At 30.0% G+C, this 26368-nt stretch overlaps 3 protein-coding genes across 3 annotated transcripts; all 3 read left to right on the top strand.

Moving 5' to 3' along the window:
- Positions 1-2714: 2714 nt before the first annotated feature.
- On the top strand, positions 2715-3859 carry LOC146909145 (NAC domain-containing protein 68-like). Its single transcript, XM_085723459.1, has 3 exons — positions 2715-2883; positions 3243-3505; positions 3704-3859. The coding sequence occupies exons 1-3, from the start codon at positions 2715-2717 to the stop codon at positions 3740-3742; spliced, it is 471 nt and encodes a 156-aa protein (XP_085579585.1). The 3' UTR covers positions 3743-3859.
- A 5096-nt stretch (positions 3860-8955) lies between these two features.
- On the top strand, positions 8956-9928 carry LOC146909144 (NAC domain-containing protein 2-like). The gene is made up of 3 exons (XM_085723457.1): positions 8956-9186; positions 9474-9733; positions 9890-9928. Exons 1-3 carry the CDS (start codon positions 9018-9020, stop codon positions 9926-9928), a joined length of 468 nt encoding a protein of 155 aa, XP_085579583.1. The 5' UTR covers positions 8956-9017.
- An 8316-nt stretch (positions 9929-18244) lies between these two features.
- LOC146909143 (NAC domain-containing protein 83-like) lies at positions 18245-19327 on the top strand. The gene is made up of 3 exons (XM_085723456.1): positions 18245-18441; positions 18753-19012; positions 19176-19327. Exons 1-3 carry the CDS (start codon positions 18273-18275, stop codon positions 19212-19214), a joined length of 468 nt encoding a protein of 155 aa, XP_085579582.1. The 5' UTR covers positions 18245-18272; the 3' UTR covers positions 19215-19327.
- Positions 19328-26368: the final 7041 nt, after the last annotated feature.

The raw sequence follows: 26368 nt of genomic DNA, 5'->3' as shown, positions 1-26368 counted from the left end.
CCGCCTATCTCAATAAACATTCCTTGGGGTTCTAACATCGCTCGTAATAGAGGCAAGGAAGACTCTTAAGTCTAGAAATCGCCCAATTCCACGAAAGCATCTTAATTTCATCAACAATTTCACCAAAATCTTTCACTAGAGTATTGAAAATCCTATCATTCCTCGCTTTCCAAATCGTCCATAAAACCGCATGCCAAATCATCCAAAAACCTTTACGAAGCTTGCGCATCCCAATCTCCCCATTCCAACACTCAAAATGTTGAAAAAGAGATTGAGGTGTAATGAAATTAATCCCCAACCAACCACCAACCTTCGACCACACTTTGAACATCCACTCGCAATGTAGGAAAAGATGAGCCGCTGTTTCACCCACTTGGTCACAAAACTCACACCTCCCCAAGGACACCGGTGCTAGGATACGCCGTCTCAAGAGGTTATCTTTTGTCGGGATGCGATTGAGGAGTAATTGCCAAGAGAAAACCACCACTTTAGAAGGCGCCGGACTTTTCCACACCGACTCGAACGCCACTTTCTTAGTATTTTCCAAGAGCTCTAGAGGCATTAACAAATTCACACACAACGCTATCTAAATACTTCATTTTTTCTTTTTTAGGACTTCACATTGGATATGTAATTCTTAAAATAGTGAAAGCGTTTTAAATACCTCAACATCGTTAAATAAATTTAGATTTTCTTAATATTTCATTGCTTCAATTGAAACGTTTACATCATAAACAATAGCAATGACCACCAGCGTGAAAAGTGAAAACTATATATGGTGACCAACTAAATCATTTTTTTTTTCATTTGTCTAACAATTTTATAAATTTATTATTTATGTAAACAATCTAATTATAACAATCACACATCGGGCATTGAACTCTTGGTTCATCCACAATATCATAAACAATGGCGGCATCAACAACATTAATGAGATATGTTTCAAAAATCATAAATTTTGAGAATATGTCATCATTTGACGAATAATAGGACAATCAACATATGTGAATCAAGAAGATTTGTCCAAGAATATGAACTAAATAAACTAAGTTAAATAACATGAATCCATTCTCATTATTTTGGTAGCATTCCGGCTTCATTAATGATCAACCCAATCCCATGAAATGGAACACATAGATTAGTGGCAATTCTAACTTTTCTTGTTTTGCTTTATCTTAGATATTCATATATTGTTTAACTTCTTTTGATCTTTTCAAAACAACACAAATATATATGACAACATATTTACGACGGTGAAGCATATCTAAGGCGTATTTTGTTACCTCAACAACATAAATTTGTTGCCACAGAAATGGAATGAGACCATTGAATTATTTTGAAGGAAGTTAAACAATACATGAAAATGGAAATATCCATGACAACATAAGAATGAAAACATCATGTGTGCTACTAAAACAATAAGAATGACATTACACTCATTAAATTAGGGTTATCCTTCTCCGTCAAAACCAGGAAACTCTATTGACATTAAGAATATGATTCATGAATATGCCTTGTACAATCAATAAGAAAAATTCCTTCAAAAAAAAAAAATCAATAAGAAAAATGAAAACAATGTCACTATGTATAAAAATCAAAGAGAGTCTTTGCATTGTTTGACATTTACGCCTTATTAATGCGTAACAAAAAGAAAGTAGTGCACCCATAAAAATTGAACGAAATGTAGTGCTGTTACTTTTCTAATAACGTGGGTGGTTTTTTTAGTGGGAATTGTTTAATTTTTATAAAAAATCGTAAAATATAGTAAAAATAATATAATAATATTGAAGGTTTCTACCAAAAAAATAAAATAATATTGAAGGTTAAAATTGAAAGAAAATGTAAGAAACTATAAGCTTTAAGTTCAAAAACTACTTGAAATAGTATCTCAAGAAAAACTATAAACTCATCAAAGAAATTTGTTACCAAACACATCATATTTTGATGAAACAAGTTTATAATCCTCCTTTCCTAAATCACATAACATGAATCCATTTTCATAGTTTTGGTAGCACACATGCTCCCATGTTCAAGCCAATTCAAAGAAATCAAACACAAACATGAGTTGAAATTCTAACTTTTCTTGTTTTACTTGTCATAGGTATTTGTATCTTGCTCGACTTCCTTTCAAAATAACACAAATGATATTTTTCTTTTCTGCAACAACACATATATGATATTAAGGTATCTAAAGTATATATAGATATCTCAACATCATAAATTTATTATCATGAGAAAGGAATGAGATCACTCAAGTTATTTTGAAGGAAGTTAAACAACACATGAATATCCATAACAACGTAAAATAAGAAAAATATATAAGGTTTAATTGATCTTTTGGTCCCTTATGTAATTTCCAGTTTACATTTTGGTCCTATAACTTGTAAAAGCAACATTTTGGTCTCTCTTTTGCTCCGTTAGTCAAAAAGGTCTCTCGTCAAAAAGGTCTCTCCATGTTAACTTTAAATTTAAATGTCTAAAGTGGAACACAAAAATGTTGGTCTACCATAGAGATGGTAACTTATAAATTAAATAAGATATGTTTTTTTTTTTTTTTTTAAAAAAAAAATCCTACCAATTTTCTCTCTCATTTTCACACATTAAAATAAGACAATGCATGTATGCTTAAACCTATAAATTCAATACAATGCTTTTGCTTCAGATTCATCCAAAGAACTCTTTCTTAACTTTGCTAAGAACTTTTGGTGTCAATCATGGCTGTAGCTAATGCTGAGCTTCTTCTACCTGTTGGATACAAGTTTGATCCAACTGATCACGAGCTTGTTGAGTACTACCTGACGGGGAAAATTCTCAACCTACCTCTTCCAACTCACTTGTTTGAATTCGATGTGTTTCAAACTGAGCCATGGAGGCTGCCAAGAGGTTTGTGAAATTTCAGTTTTTGATAGAATAATAAATGCTCTTTTTTTAATGTTTATATTCTTTTTCTTACGACCATTGTGTCTTATCAATAGAAATCAAATTTTTACAAGAGCCATTTAAATTTTAAATTTTTGTAGTGTTCTTTGAACCATTTAATTAATCTTTTGATGGATTTTCATTAATCTTGAGAATGAACGTGTGTCTTAGACATGCAGTTGGAAGGGAGGAGACTTAAAAAGTCATTTTTTTTTTTTTATGTCCCATGAAATGTTTATATGATGTTTTCATGTGGGTAATTAACACAATTTGATTTATTCATTTTGGGTCAATTCAATTTTTTTTTTTTTTTTTTTTTGCAGATGATAGGTTTTCTTTGGAGCATAGGAAGTACTATTTCTTTGATATCAGGAACCGTAGATTCGAGAATATGGATGCAAGAAGAGCTGGAGATGGTGAATGGAGAATAGTTGAATGGAATGAGGATTTTGCTCTTTCACACAATCTATTGATTGGGAGAAAGAACACATTTGTTTACTGGATAGGGCAAGGAAATCAAGCTCTGATGACACAATGGTGGATGCATGAATTCTTCATCATCAGTACAATTCATCATCCAGCTAGGGTAATGAATACAATATTGACCACTATCACTATCAAAAAACTTTTGAGGATTTTTTTTTTAAGTAATGTGTTTTGGACTTATGGTATTTTCAGCTAAAAATCATGCTAGTTTTTATGTAAACTTGGTTCGTTTTTATCTTGTTTATTTATAATCAGGAACTATATATAGTCACTGAATTTTGAACTCAAATCAATGTAGGAGACAGCTGTAGGTGCCTATCGGATATTTAAGGTATGAAGGTGACAAAACTGAGAAGAAGGCCCTCCTCCCTCTCCATGGATCATAAGTTTCATTTGCTTGGGTTTAGAATAGTTTTAATAGATCCATCTTTAGTTTAAAGAATTTATTTGTAAGTCTTATGGACAATAAACATCTTTAATCTGTGTAGTATATAGGAATATTTGTACTCATTTGAATAATACTAATAAGAAACTATTTAAAATTTAGACAGTGTTCTTTACTAATTATTTGTTCCGTCAACGATCAAGTCAATCCTATGAAATCAAACACAAATATTAGTTGAAATCAAATTTTAGTAAAAAAATACCAATTTAATAATATATGTAGTAAAATATTTCTTAAAAAAATGTAGTCATAAATTAAATATAAATAAATAGTAAAATGTATTTGATCTAAATTAGACCAAATACATTTTATTTTTGTGTTAGTCAACTAACGTCTGACCTTTATGCCCTAGTATTTAAAATTTAAACAGTGTTTTTTACTAATTATTTGTTCCGTCAACGATCAAGTCAATCCTAAGAAATCAAATACAAATATTAGTTGAAATCAAATTTTAGTAAAAAATACCAATTTAATAATATATGTAGCAAAATATTTCTGAAAAAAATGTAGCCATAAATTAAATAATAAATAGTCAAATGTATTTAACCTAAATTAGACCAAAATCATTTTACTTTTTGTGATACCTCAAAAAAAAAACATTTTACTTTTTGTGTTAGTCAACTAAAGTTTGGATTTTACACCCTACTATTTAAAATTTAAATAGTGTTCTTTACTAATTATTTGTTCCGTCAACGATCAAGTCAATCCTAAGAAATCAAATAAAAATATTAGTTGAAATCAAATAAAAATATTAGTTGAAATCAAATTTTAGTAAAAAATACCAATTTAATAATATATGTAGTAAAATATTTCTTCAAAAAAAAAATATAGTCATAAATTAAATATAAATAATTTTTTTTGACGTTTGTTATAAATAAATAGTCAAATGTATTTGACCTAAAAAGACCAAATATATTTTACTTTTTGTATTAGTTAACTGACGTTTGACGTTTACGCCCTATTAAATAATGATAAGATTTTTAAGGCTTTTACACCTTTATACCCAATTTAATGGCACAAGAAACATCAAGTTTTCTAATTTTAAAAAGTAAAGTGTAATTTTGTAAGACTCATTCTGTATAAGATATTTCCTTTTGGCTGTTAGATTGCTTGTTATTTCTCTTGGGAAGAATTTCGAGCATGATATTTTAGTCCATTTGGTAAGGATTAGCTTAACATCTAGAATCAGATAATTAGCTTGGCTGGTTGTCATCATTTCTAGGATTCATCATGATTTTTTTTTTTTTTTTTTTTATGTAGCAACAACAAATGAATAGATTAAAAAAAAATCCGGTTTTGCATCGATGGTGAATAAAGCCAATGTGAGATATTTAGGTATCACATTGGGGGAAGTAAACACTCGATTAGGAATAAGAATATCACATCGGTGAAAAATACGCCGATACAAAAAAGACCATAGTTAGGAAGTCTCGTATCCTTTTTAATGTCATTTTGCTCTTAATTGAACAAAACAAAAAATGATAACCTTTATTCAAATTGGTTAAGCAAACAAGCATCACCACCAGTTAAAAAGCATATCTACACAAAAATTTGATTGATATACTTTTCAATATAACTCAATACTCCATGTATGAAATTCTTTTATAAGAGGGAAAAACATATTCTTCCTGGTGAAAGCTCGAGGATATAAGCAAAGTAGCATGTCGGGTTGAAACTCATTCTCGTTTTATGTAAAATTGGATCCTTTTATGACAAACATTTGGCTTGTTTCCAGCAACTCACATCTTTTTTTGTTTGTTTCCTTATCCACACGTGTGCTACATTATTTCAAATGGTCTCGGTGAAGATAGTTGTTTTGGTTGATGGCGTTATAAACATATAACATGAGAAAATTGATGAATTGTCAAGTTCCATGGCGTTATAAACACATACTTGTGTTAATCCCAGTTAAATAAAAACCAATCCACTTTGGTCTATACAATTGCACACACCACCGTATATAACGATATATCAATCGTTGATTAGTATTTTATCCTATTTCCCCTTTTTATTTAAATTCCAGCAAGTAGTTTTTTTATTTGCATGATCAAACAAATCATCATATCATGTCTTATCATCGTTTCTATTTTCATGTAGCACTCCTATTTCATGTATCTGCTGGTATGTCCATGTACAAAGTGGACTTTATGATTTTTGTTTGAATCAATGAATTACCAACACTATACATATATGTAAGATATCTAGTCATTGATGCATATTTAAAATAACTAGATCTTCTCACTTAATTCAAATTTAACTCTAATATATACCACATATATCTACCTTCGAAGTTTAAATTTAATCATAAACGTATTTATCTAACGAAAAGTTACAAGGTTATATGATAAGAATTTAATTTGTAAATATGTGGTATTCATCAAACCATATATCGATCACATATTGATATTATACCTTATCAACTGCAAGAACTGCAAGAACTTCGGCTTTATCTTTGATGGAAACAATAAAATGACATTTACAGCTGGAAAATTACTTGAGAAATCAGAATAGACACATTCTTTTTGGATATGGAGATCCGGGGTCTTAAAACTGATCAGATAATGGTCCCTAAATCTCATTATTTCATTGATGCAAGCCTCTTCCTTCTTGCAAACATCAGATGATATATCCTACAAATGAGGGCAAACATCAGATGATATATCCTACAAATGAGGGCACAATTGAGTAACCTGAACGTACTGTCATTGCAAAAGAGGCTGGCATCAACAATTGTGCACCATCAACAAATCAAATAGATCATTACGCTCTTCTGCAGAGTTTAGAATCCACCAAAGCAGTTGCAACATATGTAACCTATAGTAACATCATGTTCAGGAAAATAACTAAGACAGAAGAATAACATAATACAACATTGGATGAAAAATTAAAGCTATTCAATTGGGTCTTAAATTAAATATAAATAAATAGTCAAATGAATTTGATCTGAATTCGGATCAAATACGTTTTACTTTAGTGTTACTCATATGACGTTTGACCATTACGCCGTATTAAATATGAGAGATAAGTACTTCATTTGTCTGTATTTCTTTATTGACTGGATTACCATATTATTCGGTGTCGGTGAGTCAATGGTGACACACAAAGTGATGTCTCCTTCCAACCAAACTTTATTCATGCACGAGTATAAGGAATCAAACATAAGTCCACTTTCATAATGAGTTAGTCAACTGTATTTGACCTGAATTCGGAGCAAATACATTTTACTTCAGTGTTACTCATATGACGTTTGACATTTACACCATATTAAAAAATAAGAGATAAGTACTTCATTTGTCTGTATTTATTTTATTGACTGGATTACCATATTATTCAGTGTCGGTGAGTCAATGGTGACACACAAAGTGATGAGTTCTCTCCTTCCAACCAAATTTTATTCATGCATGATTGTAAGGATCAAACATATGTCCACTTTCTTAAGGAGTTAGACAAATGTATTTGATCTGAATTCGAACCAAATACATTTTAATTTAGTGTTACTCATATGGCGTTTGACCTTTACTCTGTATTAAATAATGAGAGATAAGTACTTCATTTGTCCGTATTTGTCTATTGATTGGATTACCGTATTATTCGATCTTAGTGAGTCAATGGTGACACACAAAGTGAGTTCTTTCATTCCAACCAAATTTTATTCATGCACGAGTGTAAGGAATCAAACATATGTCCACTTTCTTAAGGAGTTAGTCAAATGTATTTGATCTGAATTCGGACCAAATACATTTTACTTTAGTGTTACTCATACGACGTTTGACCTTTACGCCGTATTAAATAATGAGAGATAAGTACTTCATTTGTCTGTATTGTTTTATTGACTGGATTACCATATTATTCAGTGTTGGTGAGTCAATGGTGACACACAAAGTGAGTTCTTCCTTCCAACCAAATTTTATTCATGCCCGATTGTAAGGAATCAAACATATATCGACTTTCCTTAAGGATATTTGATCTGAATTCGGACAAAATACACTTTACTTTTGTGTTACTCATATGACGTTTGACCTTTACGTCGTATTAAATAATGAGAGATAAGTACTTCATTTGTCTGTATTTTTTTATTGACTGAATTACCATATTATTCGGTGTCGGTGAGTCAATGGTGACACAAAGGGAGTTCGCCCTTCCAACCAATTTTTTTTAATGTACGAGTGTGAGCAATCAAACATATATTTCCACTTCCTTAAAGAGTTCATGTCTCTTATATTATTAATGCCTTTAAAATACCAATACATATTTATTGTATGTTTCCAATGTTACCCTTATTTATTTATGTATTAAACTTAGCCACTAAGTGCAAAAAAAATAAAAATTAATCACTAAGTAAATCAAAATATCACCAATTGCATAGATCAAAAAGTTAAATTAATAATTCTCTTGCAAGTTTATAAATTAAATTAATTGTTTGTTTCATCCATCATTAAAATAAGATAAATAATATTTGTGCAATCATTTAAGAATAATATTTGGCAAAATTATAATTTTTGGTAATAATTTGATCCTTTATCTTTTTTTCATTTCAGTTTTGTTCTTTTGGTCCATTTGCATAAGAATTTTCAAGCTTCAAGTTCATGGTTTTATTTATATATGACATTTCAATCTTCAAATTTATGGTCTTCATCTATGTTTACATAAGAATATTAGATTTGAAGCTTGAAAATTCATATGAAAATGGACCAAAAGGACAAAATTGAAATAAAAAAAAAAGATAAAAGACCAAATATTATAACATAAAATTAAGTTAAAAGACTAAAAGTGTAATTTCTCATAATATTTTGAATAGTTCTTTCAGACTCTCGTTATGTTCTTACTCTTTTCAAAGTTTGAGCTTCGTATTAATTTCACGCAATAAAAAAAAAATATATAGAGACAACGTTTGAAATTTTTTTCCTACCATTTATCAATTGTTTTCATTTTTGTCTCATTAACAAGTGCCTAATACCATTTTCTTTATTGTTGTAAATCACACATTTTCTCTCTCTACATCTAGTTTCTCTTTCTCTCTCTCATTCAATACAATGCATACCTCCTTACACCTATAAATTCAAGACAATGCTTTAGCTTGAGATTCATCCAAAGAACTCTTTCTTCACTGGCCAAGAACTTTTGGTGTCCTCTTCAAAAAAAAAAAAAAAAACTTTTGGTGTCAATCATGGCGGTAGCTAATGCTGAGGTTGATCTACCTGCTGGATTCAGGTTTGATCCAACCGATCGCGTACTTGTTGAGTGCTACCTGACGAAGAAAATATACAACCAACCTTTTCCAAATGTCATGTCAGAATTTGATATATTTCAAACTGAGCCATGGAGGCTGCCAGGAGGTTTGTGAAAGAAAACAAAAGTTATTTTTCTAATGTGTTTTTAGCCCTTTATTCTCTTTCTTTATGACCATTGTGTGTTTTATCAATAAAAATCAAATTTTCTTAGTGTTCTTTGATGGATTTTCATTGATCTTGAGAATGAACGTTGTGTCTTAGACATGCAATTGGAGGGGAGGAGACTTAAAAATTCCATGAAATGCTTATATGATGTTTTTATGTGGGTAATTAACACAAATTGATTTATTCATTTTGGGTCATTTCAATTTGTTATTTTTTTTTTGTTGCAGAAAATAGATACTCTTTGGAGAATAGGAAGTACTATTTCTTTGATCTCAGGAACCGTAGGTTCGAGAATATGGATGCAAGAAGAGCTGGAAATGGTGAATGGCGAATAGTTCAAAGGAATGAGGAGTTTGCTCATTCAAACAATCAACTGATTGTGAGAAAGAACAGATATGTTTACTGGATAGGGCAAGGAAATCAAGCTCTGATGACAAGATGGTGGATGCATGAATTTGTCATCGGTAGAATTTCTGATCCAACTAGGGTAAGGAATACAATATAGACCACTATCACTATCAAAATTTTTGAGGACTTTTTTTAAAGTAATAATGTTTTTTTGTATTTTCAGCTGAAAATCATGCTAGTTTTATGTAAACTTGTTTCATATAGTCACTGAATTTTGAACTCAAATTAAATGTAGGGGTCACCTATAGCTGCCTATCGGATCTTTAAGATATGAAGGTGGCAAAAGATGAGAAGAAGGCCACCACACTAATGGAGGATGCAAGTGTTTCTGCCCCTCCTCCCTCTCCATGAACTCATGTTTCATTTCCTAGGGTTTAGAATAGTTTTATTTTGAAAAGTAAAGTGTAATTTTGTAAGACACATTTTGTGTAAGTTATTTTCTTTTGGCTGCTAGATTTCTTGTTATTTCTCTTGGGAAGAATTTTGAACATGGTCTTTTAGTCCATTTGGCAAGGAGAGCTTAACGTGTAGAATCAAATATTTAGCTTGGCTGGTTGCCATCATTTCTAGGATTCATCATGATTTTTTTTATATGCTTTGATTGTTTTTTTATATGCAGCAACAACGAAATGAATAAATTAACAAAAAAGATCAGGTTTCGCATCGATGGTGACTAAAGCCAATGTGAGATATGTAGGTATCACCTTGGAGGAAGTAAACACTCGATTAGGAATATGAATATCACATCGGTGGAAAATACATCGATACGAAAAAGAACATATATAGTCAGGATGTCTCGTATTCTTTTTTATGTCTTGCTCTTAATTGAACAAAACAAAAAGTGATAACCTTTATTCAAATTGGTTAAGCAAACATGCATCACCACCGGTAAGCAAACATATCTGCCCAAAAATTTGATTGACATGCTTTTCAATATAACTCAATACTCCATGTATGAAATTCTTTTATAAGAGGGAAAAACATATTCTTCTTAGTGAAAGCTTGAGGATATAAGCAAAGTAGTATTTTGGGTTGAAACTCATTCTCGTTTTATGCAAAGTTGGATCCTTTTATGACAAACATTTGGCATGTTTCATGTATCTCACATCTTTTTTTGTTTCCTTATCCACATGTGCTACATTATTTTAAATGATCTATGTGAAGATAGTTGTTTCGATTGATGGCGTTATAATTAAACACAAAACATAAGGAAATTGATGAATTGTCAAGTTTCATGTGTCTTTGACTGTTTATGCCACTCTCATAGTCTGCGTGAATCTTTATCGACTTGTTAAGAATTGCCAACTTGGTATTCGACAATCTTAAATTCGATTATCCTTCATTCAACTAAAGGAAATTCAGTTGACTCTGAGTTCGACTGTTTGCCATTCTCGACTAACAACTTAACTATTCTTACATGTAAACAAATACATATAAAATCAACTTATACAATACCAAAGTAGTTGCATTGCATGGCAGGGTACTTGCTCATGTACTTGTGTTAATCACAGTTAAATAAACACCAATTCACTTTGGTCTATACAATTGCACACAACACATGTCTTATTATCATTTCTATTTTCACGTAGCACTCATATTTCATGTATCCGCTGGTATGTCCGTCCATGTACAAAGTGGACTTTATGATTTTTGAATCAATCCATTACCAACACAATACATATGTAAGATATCTAGTCATTGGTGCATATTTAAAGTAACTAGATCTTTGCACTTAATTCAAATTTAACTCTAATATAATACCACATATATCATATGTTTCATTTGCTTGGGTTTAGAATAGTTTTAATAGATCCATCTTTAGTTTAAAGAATTTATTTGTAGGTCTTTTTTTTTTTGTTGACCGGGATTCGAACCCCGAACCATGCATATTTTATGCATTGTCCCTACCAACTGAGTTAAACTCACGGGGACAATAAACAATCTTTAATATGCATAGTTTTTAGGAATTGAGTTTTGTAAGTCTTATGGACTCATTGAAGTAAGCAACTATTTAAATTTTAGACAGTGTCCTATGCTAATTATCTGTTCCGTCAACGATCAAGCTGATCCTAAGAAATCAAACATAAATATTAGTTGAAATCAAATTTTAGTAAAAAATACCAATTAAATAATATATGTATGGTAATATATATATATATATATATATATATATATATATATATATATATATATATATATATATATATATATATATAGACACACACACACTTAATAAATTTAAATTACTGAGTATCTTAAATATTAATAGATAATTTTTTATTAAAATTAAGAATGTCTTTTTGTGTCATTTTACATTTATCAACTAATTGAACACTAGTTTTATCAAATTTAATTAGTTTATTTGCTATCAGTCATAAACCATAAACCGTCAACTATTAGTTATAATCTATGAGTGTAATCCAACGCATTTTTTTACTAACAAAAGGCTCCAATTTTTTAAATACATTTTGTGACAATTAAATATCAACATTTGAGGAAAATAGACGCTACATTGAATTGGGTCTTAAATTAAATATAAATGAATAGTCAAATGTATTTGACCTAAATTAGACCGAATACCATTTTTTAGAATTTTTTAGATTATTATAAGTTAGATTTGTGCCTTTAATTGAATATGTGCAACTAGATTGCAATTAGGCAAAATTATGCAAAAGGTTCATTAACTAACACATTTAACATTTTGGATTCGTATTTTATCTTTTTGTTTTTTGATGATAATAAAGCAAAGAAACAATTAATTTGTCTACAAATTGTATGCTCAAGTGTTGGACGTAAATGCTAAACAAGATAATAGAACGTTGTAAGAGGTTATATTCCAATATAGAATCAAGTCTATTGTCTGGAAATGAAAAAGAATCCTGGAAAGCAAATCAACGCTATCACCAAAGCAATTTCATCTAATCTAAAACAAAAGCATTGTTTGAAACCTACACCGTCACAAGCTCACTCTAGTGAAACCAGTGTTTGTTAATGATTGTTTAGTCGCGCTGATCACAAGATGATAAATGAGTCACTGAAGACCAAAGACCAACAAAGTTACAATCATAGAAAATAATTAACATTAGGTTCAAAAGAAAAATAAAAAGGCTACGTTCGTATATACAAAGAATCGTCACTGAAAAATTCATGAAAATGAATGTAGAACTTCATTGTATATCCTCTAAAAGGAGAGTAATTAGATCATGTTGTATATCAATCAAGATATCGTTGTACTCTTGAATTGATATAGATTTTAATGTGATATCCTCTTATGATGAAATTTATTAAAAATCCTCATACTTTGAATGACCATGATGCAAAGTCATTCCTCTAAGTGTAATAGGTTAGCAACGACAAACACATTTCATCTTAAAGGGGTTCGAAGTGATGTTAAAGTATTCAGGTGAGTCATGATATTTGAGAAGACGGAGTCAATTCACATGAAGAACAATATCACTAAATCTTTATTGTGTTATCAAATGAAGAACAATATGAGTGGAAAACGTTGTTATGAAAAAGAGTTTACATATTTATGTCTTGGCAAAAATATATTAAAATACTTGACACAATTCAAACCCCTCATTCCTGTGTTTCCAACACATTCAGATTGGAGGTTGGACGCTTATTATAATTACCTAAAATGAAACATTTAATCCTACTCATAAAAACTGTTGAGATAATGGCCACTAAATCTCAGTATTTTATTGATGCAAAGTGTCTTCCATCTTGCAAACATCAGATGATATATCCTACAAGTGAACCATCACAAATTTATATTCAAGGAACTACGCATTAAAACTGATCCGATAATGACAAATAAATGAGTGGACTAAGTCCTTGACTAGGTAGTAGCCAGGTAGAGTGTGAACTAGTATACCATTCCTTGTCTTTCTTTCTTTCATTATATCTTTACTTTTTATACACAATTTCTTTCTAGTTTCACTCAATCTTAATTGTGTCATCAAATGAAGTAAAATGATTTGATAAACAATGTGTGTGGAAAAAGTTGTTATGAAAAAGAGTTTTCATATTTATGTCTTGACGAAAAGATATTAAAATAGTTAACACAATTCAGAGTGGAGGTTGGACACGTACTATAACCTAAAATGAAACATTTAATCCTACTCATAAAAACTGATTAGATAATGGCCACTGAATCTCAGTATTTTATTGATGCAAGTGTCTTCCATCTTGCAAACATCAGATGATATATCCTACAAGTGAACCATCACAAATTTAAATTCAAGGGAATTAAAACTGATCAGATAATGACAAATAAATCAGAGACTGGCATCAGCAATTACGCAGCTTCATCAAAACTACGTAACTCGAAAAGTTTCCTAGATAACAAATCTAACGTTTGACTTTTACGCCCTATTAAATAATGAGAGATAAATACTTCATTTGTGAATTACCATATTATTTGGTATGAAGTTTCCGCCAATGTTTAGCAATTACTAATATCCGTCGATGTCAGTGTACGTCAGTGAGTCAATGGTGACACAGAAAGTGAGTTCTCTATTTCCAACCAAATTTTATTCATGCACGAGAGTAAGGAATCAACATTGGAAATAGTGAGATTTTATAGTTACATTTATTTAAAAATAAATGTAACTATTTAAAAATATATAAATAAATTATGTATAAACTTATATTATATATATTTTCATAATTATATATTGTGACAATTAAATATCAACATTGGAAGAAAAAAAGATGCTATTCAATTGGGTCTTAAATTAAATATAAATAAATAATCAAATGTATTTGATCTGAATTCGAACCAAATACATTTTACTTTTAGTGTTACTCATCTGACGTTTGACATCTACACCCGATTAAATAATGAGAGATAAGTACTTCATATGTTGGTATTTTTTATTGACAAAATAACCATATTATTTGGTATGAAGTTTCCACCACTGTTTAGCATTTACTAATATCTGTCAGTGTCGGTATCGGTGAGTCAATGGTGACACAGAAAGTGAGTTCTCTACTTCCAACCAAATTTTATTCATGCACTAAAGTAAGGAATGAAACATTGGAAATACTGAGATTTTATAATTACATTTATTTTTAGAAGAAATTTTATAATTACATCAATTTTATAATTCCCTTATTTAAAAATATAAATAAATTATGTATAAACTTATATTACATATTTTTTCATAATTACATATTGTGACAATTAAATATCAACATTGGAAGAAAAAAATGCAATTCAATTGGGTCTTAAATTAAATATAAATAAATAATCAAATGTATTTGATCTGAATTCGAACCAAATACATTTTACTTTTAGTGTTACTCATTTGACGTTTGACCTTTACACTCTTTTAAATAATGAGAGATAAGTACTTCATTTGTCTGTATTTTTTATTGACTGAATTACCATATTATTTGGTATGAAGTTTCCACCAACAATTACTAATATCTGTCCGTGTCGGTGAGTCCATGGTGACATAGAAAGTGAGTTCTCTACTTCCAACCAAATTTTATTCATGCGCGAGAGTAAGGAATCAACATTAGAAATATTGAGATTTTATAATTACATTTATTTTTATGAAGAAATTTTATAATTACATCAATTTTATAATTCCATTTTTTTAAAATATAAATAAAATATGTATAAACTTATATTGTATAGATTTTTATAATTACTTATTGTAACAATTAAATATCAACATTTGAAGAAAAAATGCTATTCAATTGGGTCTTAAATTAAATATAAATAAATTGTCAAATGTATTTATCTGAATTCGAACCAAATACATTTTACTTTTAGTGTTGCTCATCTGGAGTTTGATATTTACGCCGTATTAAATAATGAGAGATAAATACTTTATTTGTCAGTATTTTTGTATTGACAGGATTACCATATTATTGGGTGTCGGTGAGTCAATGGTGACACACAAAGTGAGTCATATCCTTCCAACAAATTTTATTGCGTTAATTATTGAAATTGACCCTATAATATATGTGAAGTCTAACAAATGACCCTGTAAAATAAATAGCACATATTCCAACCATGTAATTTGAGATTCTTATTATTTTTTACCCTATAATATAGTTGAAGTTCAACAAAGCTACTTAAAGGTTGAAATTTTTCATGATTTTTTCAGCCATTTTTAGGACGTTAAAATATGGCTTTACACAAAAAATTAGAATTTTTCAACTAAGTGAGAATCAATTATGAATTTTTAAAGCGCCAAAAATTAAAAAATAAACAACGAAAACCCCAACCTAAAAATTGAATTTTGAGTTGATTGTTTGTAGAGACAACTATAAAAATACATAAAAAGGATCGGCAAAGTTCCGTAGCATTTCAAAGACGTTTCAATTTATTTTAATTTTTCAATCAAAACATGTGAAATTGAAATTTTGTTCCGAGTAAACGTATACTCACGGGTCAAAACATGTGAAATTTAAATTCTGTTCTCTAATTTGGTAGGCATGTTTAGAACATCATAAGAACCTTCACCATAAAATTTTGGAGTTTTTAAATGAGATACAAATTAATTACGAATTGTTTAAGAAAATCATAATTATGGGGAATAAAAATTCATAATAAATTCGTCCCAATTCGGAAAAATCTAATTTTTTGTGTAAAGCCGTGTTTGAACATCCTAAAGATGCCTAAAAAAATTCAATCTCTAGATCACTTATTTGGACCACGTGTATATTACAAGGTCAAAAATAAGAAGAATCTCATTTTTACATGGTTATAATATGTATTTTTTATTTTACATGGTCATTTTTCAGACATCGTGTATTTTACACGGTCAATTTAAGCAATTAACTCAATTTTATTCATGCACGAGTGTAAGGAATCAAACATATGTCCACTTTCTTAAGGAGTTAGTCAAATGTATTTGATCTGAATTCGGACCAAATACATTCTAATTTAGTGTTACTCTTCTGACGTTGGACATTTACGTCCTATTAAATAAGGAGAGATAAGTACTTCATTTGTATGTATTTTTTTATTGACTTGATTACCATATTATTCGGTGTCGGTGAGTCAATGGTGACACACAAAGTGAGTTCTATCCTTCCAACCAAATTTTATTCATGCACGAGTGTAAGGAATCAAACATATGTCCACTTTGTTAAGGAGTTAGTCAAATGTATTGATCTGAATTCGGACCAAATACATTTTACTTTAATGTTACTCTTCTGACGTTTGACCTTTACGTCGTATTAAATAATGTGAGATAAGTACTTCATTTGTATGTATTGTTTTTATTGACTTGATTTGCATATTATTCGGTGTCGGTGAGTCAATGGTGACACGCAAAGTGAATTCTCTCCTTCCAACCAAATTTTATTCATGCACGAGTGTAAGGAATCAAACATATGTCTCCTTTCTTAAGGAGTTAGTCAAATGTATTTGATTTGAATTCGGACCAAATACATTTTACTTTAGTGTTACTCATCTGACGTTTGACCTTTACGCCGTAATTTTTTTTTTTTTTGAAAGAAAGATACCCTTACGCCGTACTAAATAACGAGAGATAAGTACTTTATTTGTCTGTATTTTTTTTATTGATTGGATTACCATATTATTTGGTGTCAGTAAGTCAATGGTGACGCACAAAGTGAATTCTCTCCCTCCAACCAAATTTTATTAATGCACGAGTGTACGGAATCAAACATATGTCCACTCTCTTAAGGAGTTAGTCAAATGTATTTGATCTGAATTCGGACCAAATATATTTTACTTTAGTGTTACTCATCTGACGTTTGACCTTTACGCCATATTAAATAACGAGAGATAAGTACTTTATTTGTCTGTATTTTCTTATTGACTGGATTACCATATTATTCGGTGTCAGTGAGTCAATGGTGACACACATAGTGAGTTCTCTCCGTCCAACCAATTTTTTTTTTTGGTAATACCGTGCAACCAAATTTTATCAATGCACGAGTATAAGGAATCAAACATATGTTCACTTTCTTAAGGAGTTCAAGTCTCTTACCACTTAGACCAATATATTATTAATTCCTTTGTCTATATTAAATATCTTAATTGGAAATTTCATCATCTCATAGTATTATTTATCCATTTAAAATACCATTACATATTTATTGTATGTTTCCAATGTTACCCTTATTTATTTAAGTATTAAACTTAGCCACTATGTCCAAAAAAACAACTTAGCCACTAAGTAAATCAAAATATCACCAATTGCATAAATCAAAAAGTTATATTAATATTTGTCTTGCAAGTTTATAAATTAAATTATTTGTTTGTTTCATACATCATTAAAATAAGAGAAATAATATTTGTGCAATCATTTAAGAATAATATTTGGCAAAATTACAATTTTGGTCCTTTAACTTAATTTTAGGTAAAAATTTGGTCATTTATCTTTTTTTCATTTCAATTTTGTCTTTTTAGTCCTTTAACTTAAAAATTCATATGAAATGATTACCTGAAAAAGTTAAAGGATTAAAAGTGTAATTTTACCATAAACTCAAGACAATGCATGTCTTCTTACACCTATAAATTCAAGACAATGCTTTAGCTTGAGATTCATCCAAAGAACTCTTTCTTCACTTGCCAAGAACTTTTGGTGTCCTCTTCCAAAAAAAAAAAAAAACTTTTGGTGTCAATCATGGCTGTAGCTAATGCTGAGCTTGATCTACCTGCTGGATTCAGGTTTGATCCGACCGATCGTCAACTTGTTGAGTGCTACCTGACGAAGAAAATCTGCAACCAACCTTTTCCAAATGTCATGTCTGAATTTGATATATTTCAAACTGAGCCATGGAGGCTGCCAGGAGGTTTGTGAAAGAAAACAAAAGTTATTTTTCTAATGTTTTTTTTAGCCCTTTATTCTCTTTCTTTATGACCATTGTGTGTTTTATCAATAAAAATCAAATTTTCTTAGTGTTCTTTGATGGATTTTCATCGATCTTGAGAATGAACGTTGTGTCTTAGACATGCAATTGGAGGGGAGGAGACTTAAAAATTCAATATTTTTATGTCCCATGAAATGGTTATATGATGTTTAATTTTATGTGGGTAATTAACAATTTAACAAAATTTAATTTATTCATTTTGGGTCATTTCAATTTGTTTTTATATGTTGCAGGTAATAGGTACTCTTTGGAGCATAGGAAGTATTATTTCTTTGATCTCAGGAACAGTCGGTTCGAAAATATGGACGCAAGACGAGCTGGAAATGGTGAATGGAGAGTAGTTGAAAAGAACAAGGAGTATGCTCATTCAAACAATCAATTGATTGTGAGAAAGAGCACATTTGTTTACTGGAGTGGGCAAGGAAATCGAGCTCTGATGACCCGATGGTGGATGCATGAATTTGTCATCGGTAGAATTTTTGATCCAACTAGGGTAAGGAATACAATATTGACCACTATCAATATCAAAAAATTTGAGGACTTTTTCAGCTGAAAATCATGCTAGTTTTATGTAAACTTTGGTTCATTTTTGTCTTGTTTATATTATTCAGGAACTATATATATTCACTGAATTTTGAACTCTCAAATTAATGTAGGTGTCAGCTGTTGGTGCCTATCGGATCTTTAAGATATGAAGGTGGCAAAACTGAGAAGAAGGCCACCACACTAATGGAGGATGCAAGTGTTTCTGCCCCTCCTCCCTCTCCATGAACTCATGTTTCATTTCCTAGGGTTTAGAATAGTTTTAATAGATCCATCTTTAGTTTAAACAATTTCTTTGTAAGTCTTATGGACAATAAACATCTTTAATCTTTATAGCCATCGGCAATAAACTATCAGATATTAGTTATAATCTATGTGCTAGCTTATATGTTATCCATTGTATTTTTTTTCAAACAAAAGACTCCCATTGTTTAATTACATTTTGTGACAATTAAATATCAACATTTGAGGAAAATAGATGCTACAATGAATTGAATCATAATTAATTATAAATAAATAGTCAAATGTATTTGACCTTAATGTATTTGGCCTTTACGCCTTTATGCCCAATTTAATGGCACAAGAAACGTCAAGTTTTCTAATTTTGAAAAGTAAAGTGTAATTATGTAAGACTCGTTCTGTGTAAGTTATTTACTCTTGGCTTGTTGATATTGCTTGTTATTTCTCTTGGGAAGAATTTTGGGCATGGTTTTTTAGTCTATTTGGTAAGGATGAGCATAACATGTTGAATTAGATAGTTAACTTGACTGGTTGCCATCATTTCTAAGATTCGTCATGAATCATGATATGTTTTTTTATATGCAGCAACAACAATATGAATAGATTAAGAAAAAAAAGGTTTCGCATCAATTGTGAATAAAGCCAATGTGAGATATGTAGGTGCCACATTGGGGGAAGTAAACACTCGATTAGGAATATAAAGCTATACCATTGGTGCATTTTACAACCGATGCAAAAAACTGGTACTGTTTGCCATTTTTGACTAACAACTTAACTATTCTAGCATTTAAACAGATAGATATAATTAAAACCAACTTAATACAATATCAAAGTTGTTGCATGGCAGGTACTTGTTAGTCACAGTTAAATAAACATCAATTCACTTTGGCCTATACAATTGCACACAACACTGTATAGTGTATATAACAATATATCACATGTACTTGTTCAAAAAAAAAAAAAAACAATATATCACATGTACAACACAAAACATATGCAAGATATCTAGTCATTGATTCACATTTAAAGTAACTAGATCTTTTCACTTAATTAATTCAAATTTAACTCTGATATATATATTACATATATCTACCTTCGAAGTTAAAATCATAAACGTATTTATCTAACGAAAAGTTACTAGGTTATATGACAAGAATTTAATTTGTAAATATGTGGAATTCAAACCACATGTGATCTGCAAACCAATGCTTTTACCAAAAACATATCTGTCATATTATACCAAAAACATATCTGTCATATTATACCTTATTTTTAAAACCAGAAACTACAAGAGCAACCCTCAAACAAGCATATTCTGTGAATGCATGGGAATTTCAAACATTCGATTAACATGATGAAGTATGAATCTCAATCCCCGTAAGCATGATACTTGACAAAAAAAAATATGATTCCCACATTGTCAAATTACCCGATATATATCTTTAAAAAGCATGATTGTATTGTTGTTGAATTAAAAATGAATTGCAACACCCATCATCACTTTAACACACATAAACACCTAAAATCCCAAGCATAACCTATGTGATTTTTTGACAAATTACACACACAACTCAATTTTTATTTAATACTTTTTTGTTGTATATTTGATACGAGTAGTCTTATTCTCTAATTTTAAAGAATATTGCTGCATAAAATGGATTTAAAATGAGCATAGTACATACATACGAGTTACTCTTGATAAATGACAAGAACCTCTATATTAGCAAGGGTTTTTAAGCTTTCATTTCTCATTATTTTTTCTTGCTAATTGTTTATTTAGATTAGGAAAATAGGTTAGTTTTGTGCCCTTTATTGAATATGTGCAACTAGATCCATAACTACGATATAGGCAAAATTCTTCAAAAGATTCATTAATTTAATTTAGGGTTAAATATGTTTTTGGTCCCTATAAATATATCAACTTTTCGTTTTAGTCCCTCTAAAATTTTCCTTCAACTTTTAGTCCCTATAAAATTTTCAATCACTACTTTTGGTCCCTATTTTTAAGTTAATTTTAGTATTTTTTTAATAAAATTATGAAGAAATGTGTAGAATATTGTAAAAATATTTCCAAAAAAAAATAATTTTTTTTAACAAAACATAAATTTAATATGAATTTTTAACCATAAAAAATATAAAAATTCATATTAAATTCATGTTTTATTAAAAAATTCTAATTTTTTTTGGGAGAGATTCTTATAATATTATAAATTTTTCTGCAAAATTTTATTCAAAAATATCAATTCTACATATGAGTTTACTTTAAAGGAGGGACCAAAAGTGAAGATGGAAAATTTTTGAGGGACTAAAAATTGAAGGAAAATAGTTAACACAATTCAAATCCCTTATTCCTGTGTCTCCACCAAATTCAGAGTGGAGGTTGGACACTTATTATAACCTAAAATGAAACATTTAATCCTACTCATAAAAACTGTTGAGATAATGGCCACTAAATCTCAGTATTTCATTGATGCAAGTGTCTTCCATCTTGTAAACATCAGATTATATATCCTACACGTGAAACATCACAAATTTAAATTCAAGGAAATTATGCATTAAAACTGATCAGATAATGACAAATAAATCAGAGACTGGCATCAGCAATTACACAGCTTCATCAAAATTACGTAACTCGACAAGTTTCTTAGACAACAAATCTAATGTTTGACCTTTACATCCTATTAAATAATGAGAGATAAGTATTTCATTAAGTATTTCATTTGTCTGTATTTTTTATTGACTGAATTACCATATTATTTAGTATGAAGTTTCCACCACTGTTTAGCAGTTACGAACATCTGTCAGTGACGATATCGGTGAGTCAATGGTGACACAGAAAGTGAGTTCTCTACTTCAATTAAATATCAACATATTGAAGTAGTTACGAACATCTGTCAGTGTCGATGTCAGTGTCGATGTCAGTTATGTATAAACGTATTTATATATTTTTTCATAATTACATATTGTGACAATTAAATATCAACATTGGAAGGAAAAAAATGCTATTCAATCGGGTCTTAAATTAAATATAAATAAATAATCAAATTTGATCTGAATTCGAACCAAATACATTTTACATTTAGTGTTACTCATCTGACGTTTAACCTTTACACTCTTTTAAATAATGAGAGATAAGTACTTCATTTGTTTGTATTTTTTATTGATTGAATTACCATATTATTTGGTATGAAGTTTCCACCACTGTTTAGCAATTACTAATATCTGTCGGTGTCGGTGAGTCAATGGTGACATAGAAAGTGAGTTTTCTACTTCCAACCAAATTTTATTCATGCACGAGAGTAAGGAATCAACATTGGAAATTCTGAGATTTTATAATTACATTTATTTTTATGAAGAAATTTTATAATTACATCAATTTTATAATTCCATTATTTAAAAATATATAAATAAATTATGTATAAACTTATATTATATATATTTTGATAATTACATATTGTGACAATTAAATATCAACATTGGAAGAAAAAAAGATGCTATTCAATTGGGTCTTAAATTAAATATAAATAAATAATCAAATGTATTTGATATGAATTCGAACCAAATACATTTTATTTTAGTGTTACTTATCTGACGTTTGACCTCTACACCCTATTAAATAATGAGACACAAGTACTTCATTTGTCTGTGTTTTTTATTGACTGAATTACCATATTATTTGGTATGAAGTTTCCACCACTGTTTAGCAGTTACTAATAACTGTCAGTGTCGGTATCAGTGAGTCAATGGCGACATAGAAAGTGAATTCTCTACTTCCAACCAAATTTTATTCTTGCACGAGAGTAAGGAATCAACATTGAAAATACTAAGATTTCATAATTACATTTAACTTTATGGAGAAATTTTATAATTACATCAATTTTATAATTCCATTTTTTTAAATATAAATAAAATATGTATAAACTTGTATTATATATATTTTTATAATTCCTTTCAAAAAAAAATATTTTTATAATTACTTATTGTGACAATTAAATATCAACATTTGAAGAAAAAATGATGCAATTCAATTGGGTCTTAAATTAAATATAAATAAATAGTCAAATGTATTTGATCTGAATTCGAACCAAATACATTTTACTTTTAGTGTTACTCATCTAACGTTTGACATTTACGCCGTATTAAATGATGAGAGATAAATACTTCATTTGTCTGTATTTTTTTACTGACTGGATTACCATATTATTCGGTGTCGGTGAGTCAATGGTGAGACACAAAGTGATTCATATCCTTCCAACCAAATTTTATTGGGTTAATTTTTGAAATTGACCCTATAATATATGTGAAGTCTGAAAAATGACTCTGTAAAATAAATAGCCCATATTCTAACCATGTAATTTGAGATTCTTATTATTTTTTCATGATTTTTTTCATATGTGAAGTCCAACAAAGCTACTTAAAGATTGAATTTATTCATGATTTTTTTCAGCCATTTTTAGAACGTTAAAATAAGGCTTTACACAAAAAATTAAAAAATTTCAACTAAGTACGAATTGATAATGAATTTTTAAAGCGCCAAAAACTAAAAAATTAAACAACGAAAACCCCAACCTAAAAATTGAATTTTGAGCTGATTGTTTGTAGAGACATCTATAAAAATACATAAAAAGGGATCTACAAAGTTTCGTAGCATTTCAAAGACGTTTCAATTTATTTTAATTTTTCAACCAAAACATGTGAAATTGAAATTTTGTTCTGAGTAAACGTATACTCACGGGTCAAATTCCGTTCTCTAATTTCGTAGGCATGTTTAGAACATCATAAGAACCTTCACCATGAAATTTTGGAGTTTTTAAACGAGATACATATTAATTGCGAATTGTTTAAAAAAATCATAATTATGGGGAATAATTTTTTTTAATAAATTCGTCCCCAGTTGGAAAAATCTATTTTTTTTTGTGTAAAGTCGTGTTTGAACATCCTAAAGATGCCTAAAAAATTCAATCTCTAGATCACTTTTTTGGACCACATGTATATTGTCAAAAATAAGAAGAATCTCAATTTACAGAGTTAGAATATGTATTTTTTATTTTACAAGATCATTTTTCAGACATCGTGTATTTTACTGGGTCAATTTAAACAATTAACTCAATTTTATTCATGCACGAGGGTAAGGAATCAAACATATGTCCACTTTCTTAAGGAGTTAGTCAAATGTATTTGATGTGAATTCAAACCAAATATATTTTACTTTAGTGTTACTCTTGTGACCTTTGACCTTTACGTCCTATTAAATAATGAGAGATAAGTACTCCTTCAAAAAAAAAAGTACTCCATTTGTATGTATTTTTTTATTGACTTGATTACCATATTATTCGGTGTCGGCGAGTCAATGGTGACACACAAAGTGAGTTCTCTCCTTCCAACCAAATTTTATTCATGCACGAGTGTAAGGAATCAAACATATGTCCACTTTCTTAAGTAGTTAGTCAAATGTATTTATCTGAATTCGAACCAAATACATTTTACTTTAGTGTTACTCATCTGACGTTTGACCTTTACGCCGTATTAAATGACGAGATAAGTACTTTATATATCTGCATTTTTTTATTGACTGGATTACCATATTATTCGGTGTCAGTGAGTCAATGGTGACACACAAAGTGAGTTCTCTCCGTCCAACCAAATTTTATTAATGCAGGAGTGTAAGGAATCAAACATTAAAGAACAAACATGACACATATCAGATAATTTCACATTTCAATCATGATGGCATGGCTCCTTTTTTCGTATTTTCCTCTTCTACGTAATGGAGAGTTTAAGAATCAAGTTGGTTCAAGATGCAATATTTAGTTGATATTTTGACGATAACAAAGCAAATAAACAGTTAATTTGTCCACAAATTGTATGCTCAAGTGTGTTGGAAGCAGATGCTAAACAAGATAGAGTCTCCAGCTTCCCAAATCTGAGATATATTATAGCCGAAATCTCCAGCAGCAACTCCAACAAAGTATAACTGATATTATACGTATGCGGGCAGTGCTTGGGAAACAAGGATGGAAGCTTCAAACTGAACCGGATACTCTCGTTGCTAAGGTGTTTAAGGCAAGGTATTATCCTCATAATAATTACCTTGATTCAAAGTTAGAACATAATCCTAATTTTGTTTGGTGGAATATTTTTAGCGCAAAATTGGTTGTTGGTCATGGCGCGCGATAGAGAGTAGGATCCTTGGTTGGGTGCTAGCTCTAGTACACCTCCCGTCACCAAGACACACAAAAGTGGAACGAAGAGCTTGTGCGGCAGTAGGTGTGTGGCGCACAGCAGGTCGATCTGTGGTCCTTAATTGAGCCGTTGATAAATAGGTTTGATGATATTACTCAGTGATCATAATATCACTTAGTTTACAATTCCTTGCTGAGCAAGTTACAGCTGTTAGGGTTCTTATCATATATTGCATGCTTATGATAGGTTACCATGCACTTACAGTTTTGTATATATACCAGTTGTAATGATCAATTCATCAATAACAAATCATTTTACTCTCATTTCTCTTCTTTCCTAATATGGTATCATGCGCCTCTTCTCCATAGGAGAAAGGTTGTTACGATCCAATAACGGTTTTGTAACCGTTTTTCTCCGCTGCATTTTCTTCTCCGATCATCATTTTGATCGTTGATTCTTGTTCTTTCTGGTGTTGATTCTTGTTTTCCACCGTGATTTTTGCTTCTTGTGGTTGTTTCAACCTTGTTACGCCGTTGATTTTCACAGTTGCACCAATTTCTTGCTTCTCTTCATCTTCTTCATTGAAGCTTCTTCATACTCTGTTTTTCTGCAACTTAAATTCTTCTCTGAATTTCCATGGCGCCTCGTAATTCATCTCCTGATACTGAATCTGTTTACTTCGTTCATCCTAGTGAGAATCCTAATTCTCTTTCTATTACTCCTAAGCTCACTGGTTCTAATTACATTGCATGGAGCCGCACTGTTGAGCGCTCTTTAGGAACGAAGAACAAATTAGGTTTCATCAATGGTTCAATTCCAATTCCTGATGAAGATGATTTGAACCGTTCAGCTTGGGAACGTTGTAATCATCTGGTTCAATCTT

This window comes from Medicago sativa, chromosome 7 (assembly GCF_051527215.1).
Source record: "Medicago sativa cultivar Bolivia chromosome 7, Bolivia_mono, whole genome shotgun sequence".
Taxonomy (NCBI): Eukaryota; Viridiplantae; Streptophyta; class Magnoliopsida; order Fabales; family Fabaceae; genus Medicago; species Medicago sativa.
The sequence above is the reverse complement of the archived record's forward strand: the minus strand, read 5'-3'. Positions and strand labels throughout refer to the sequence as shown.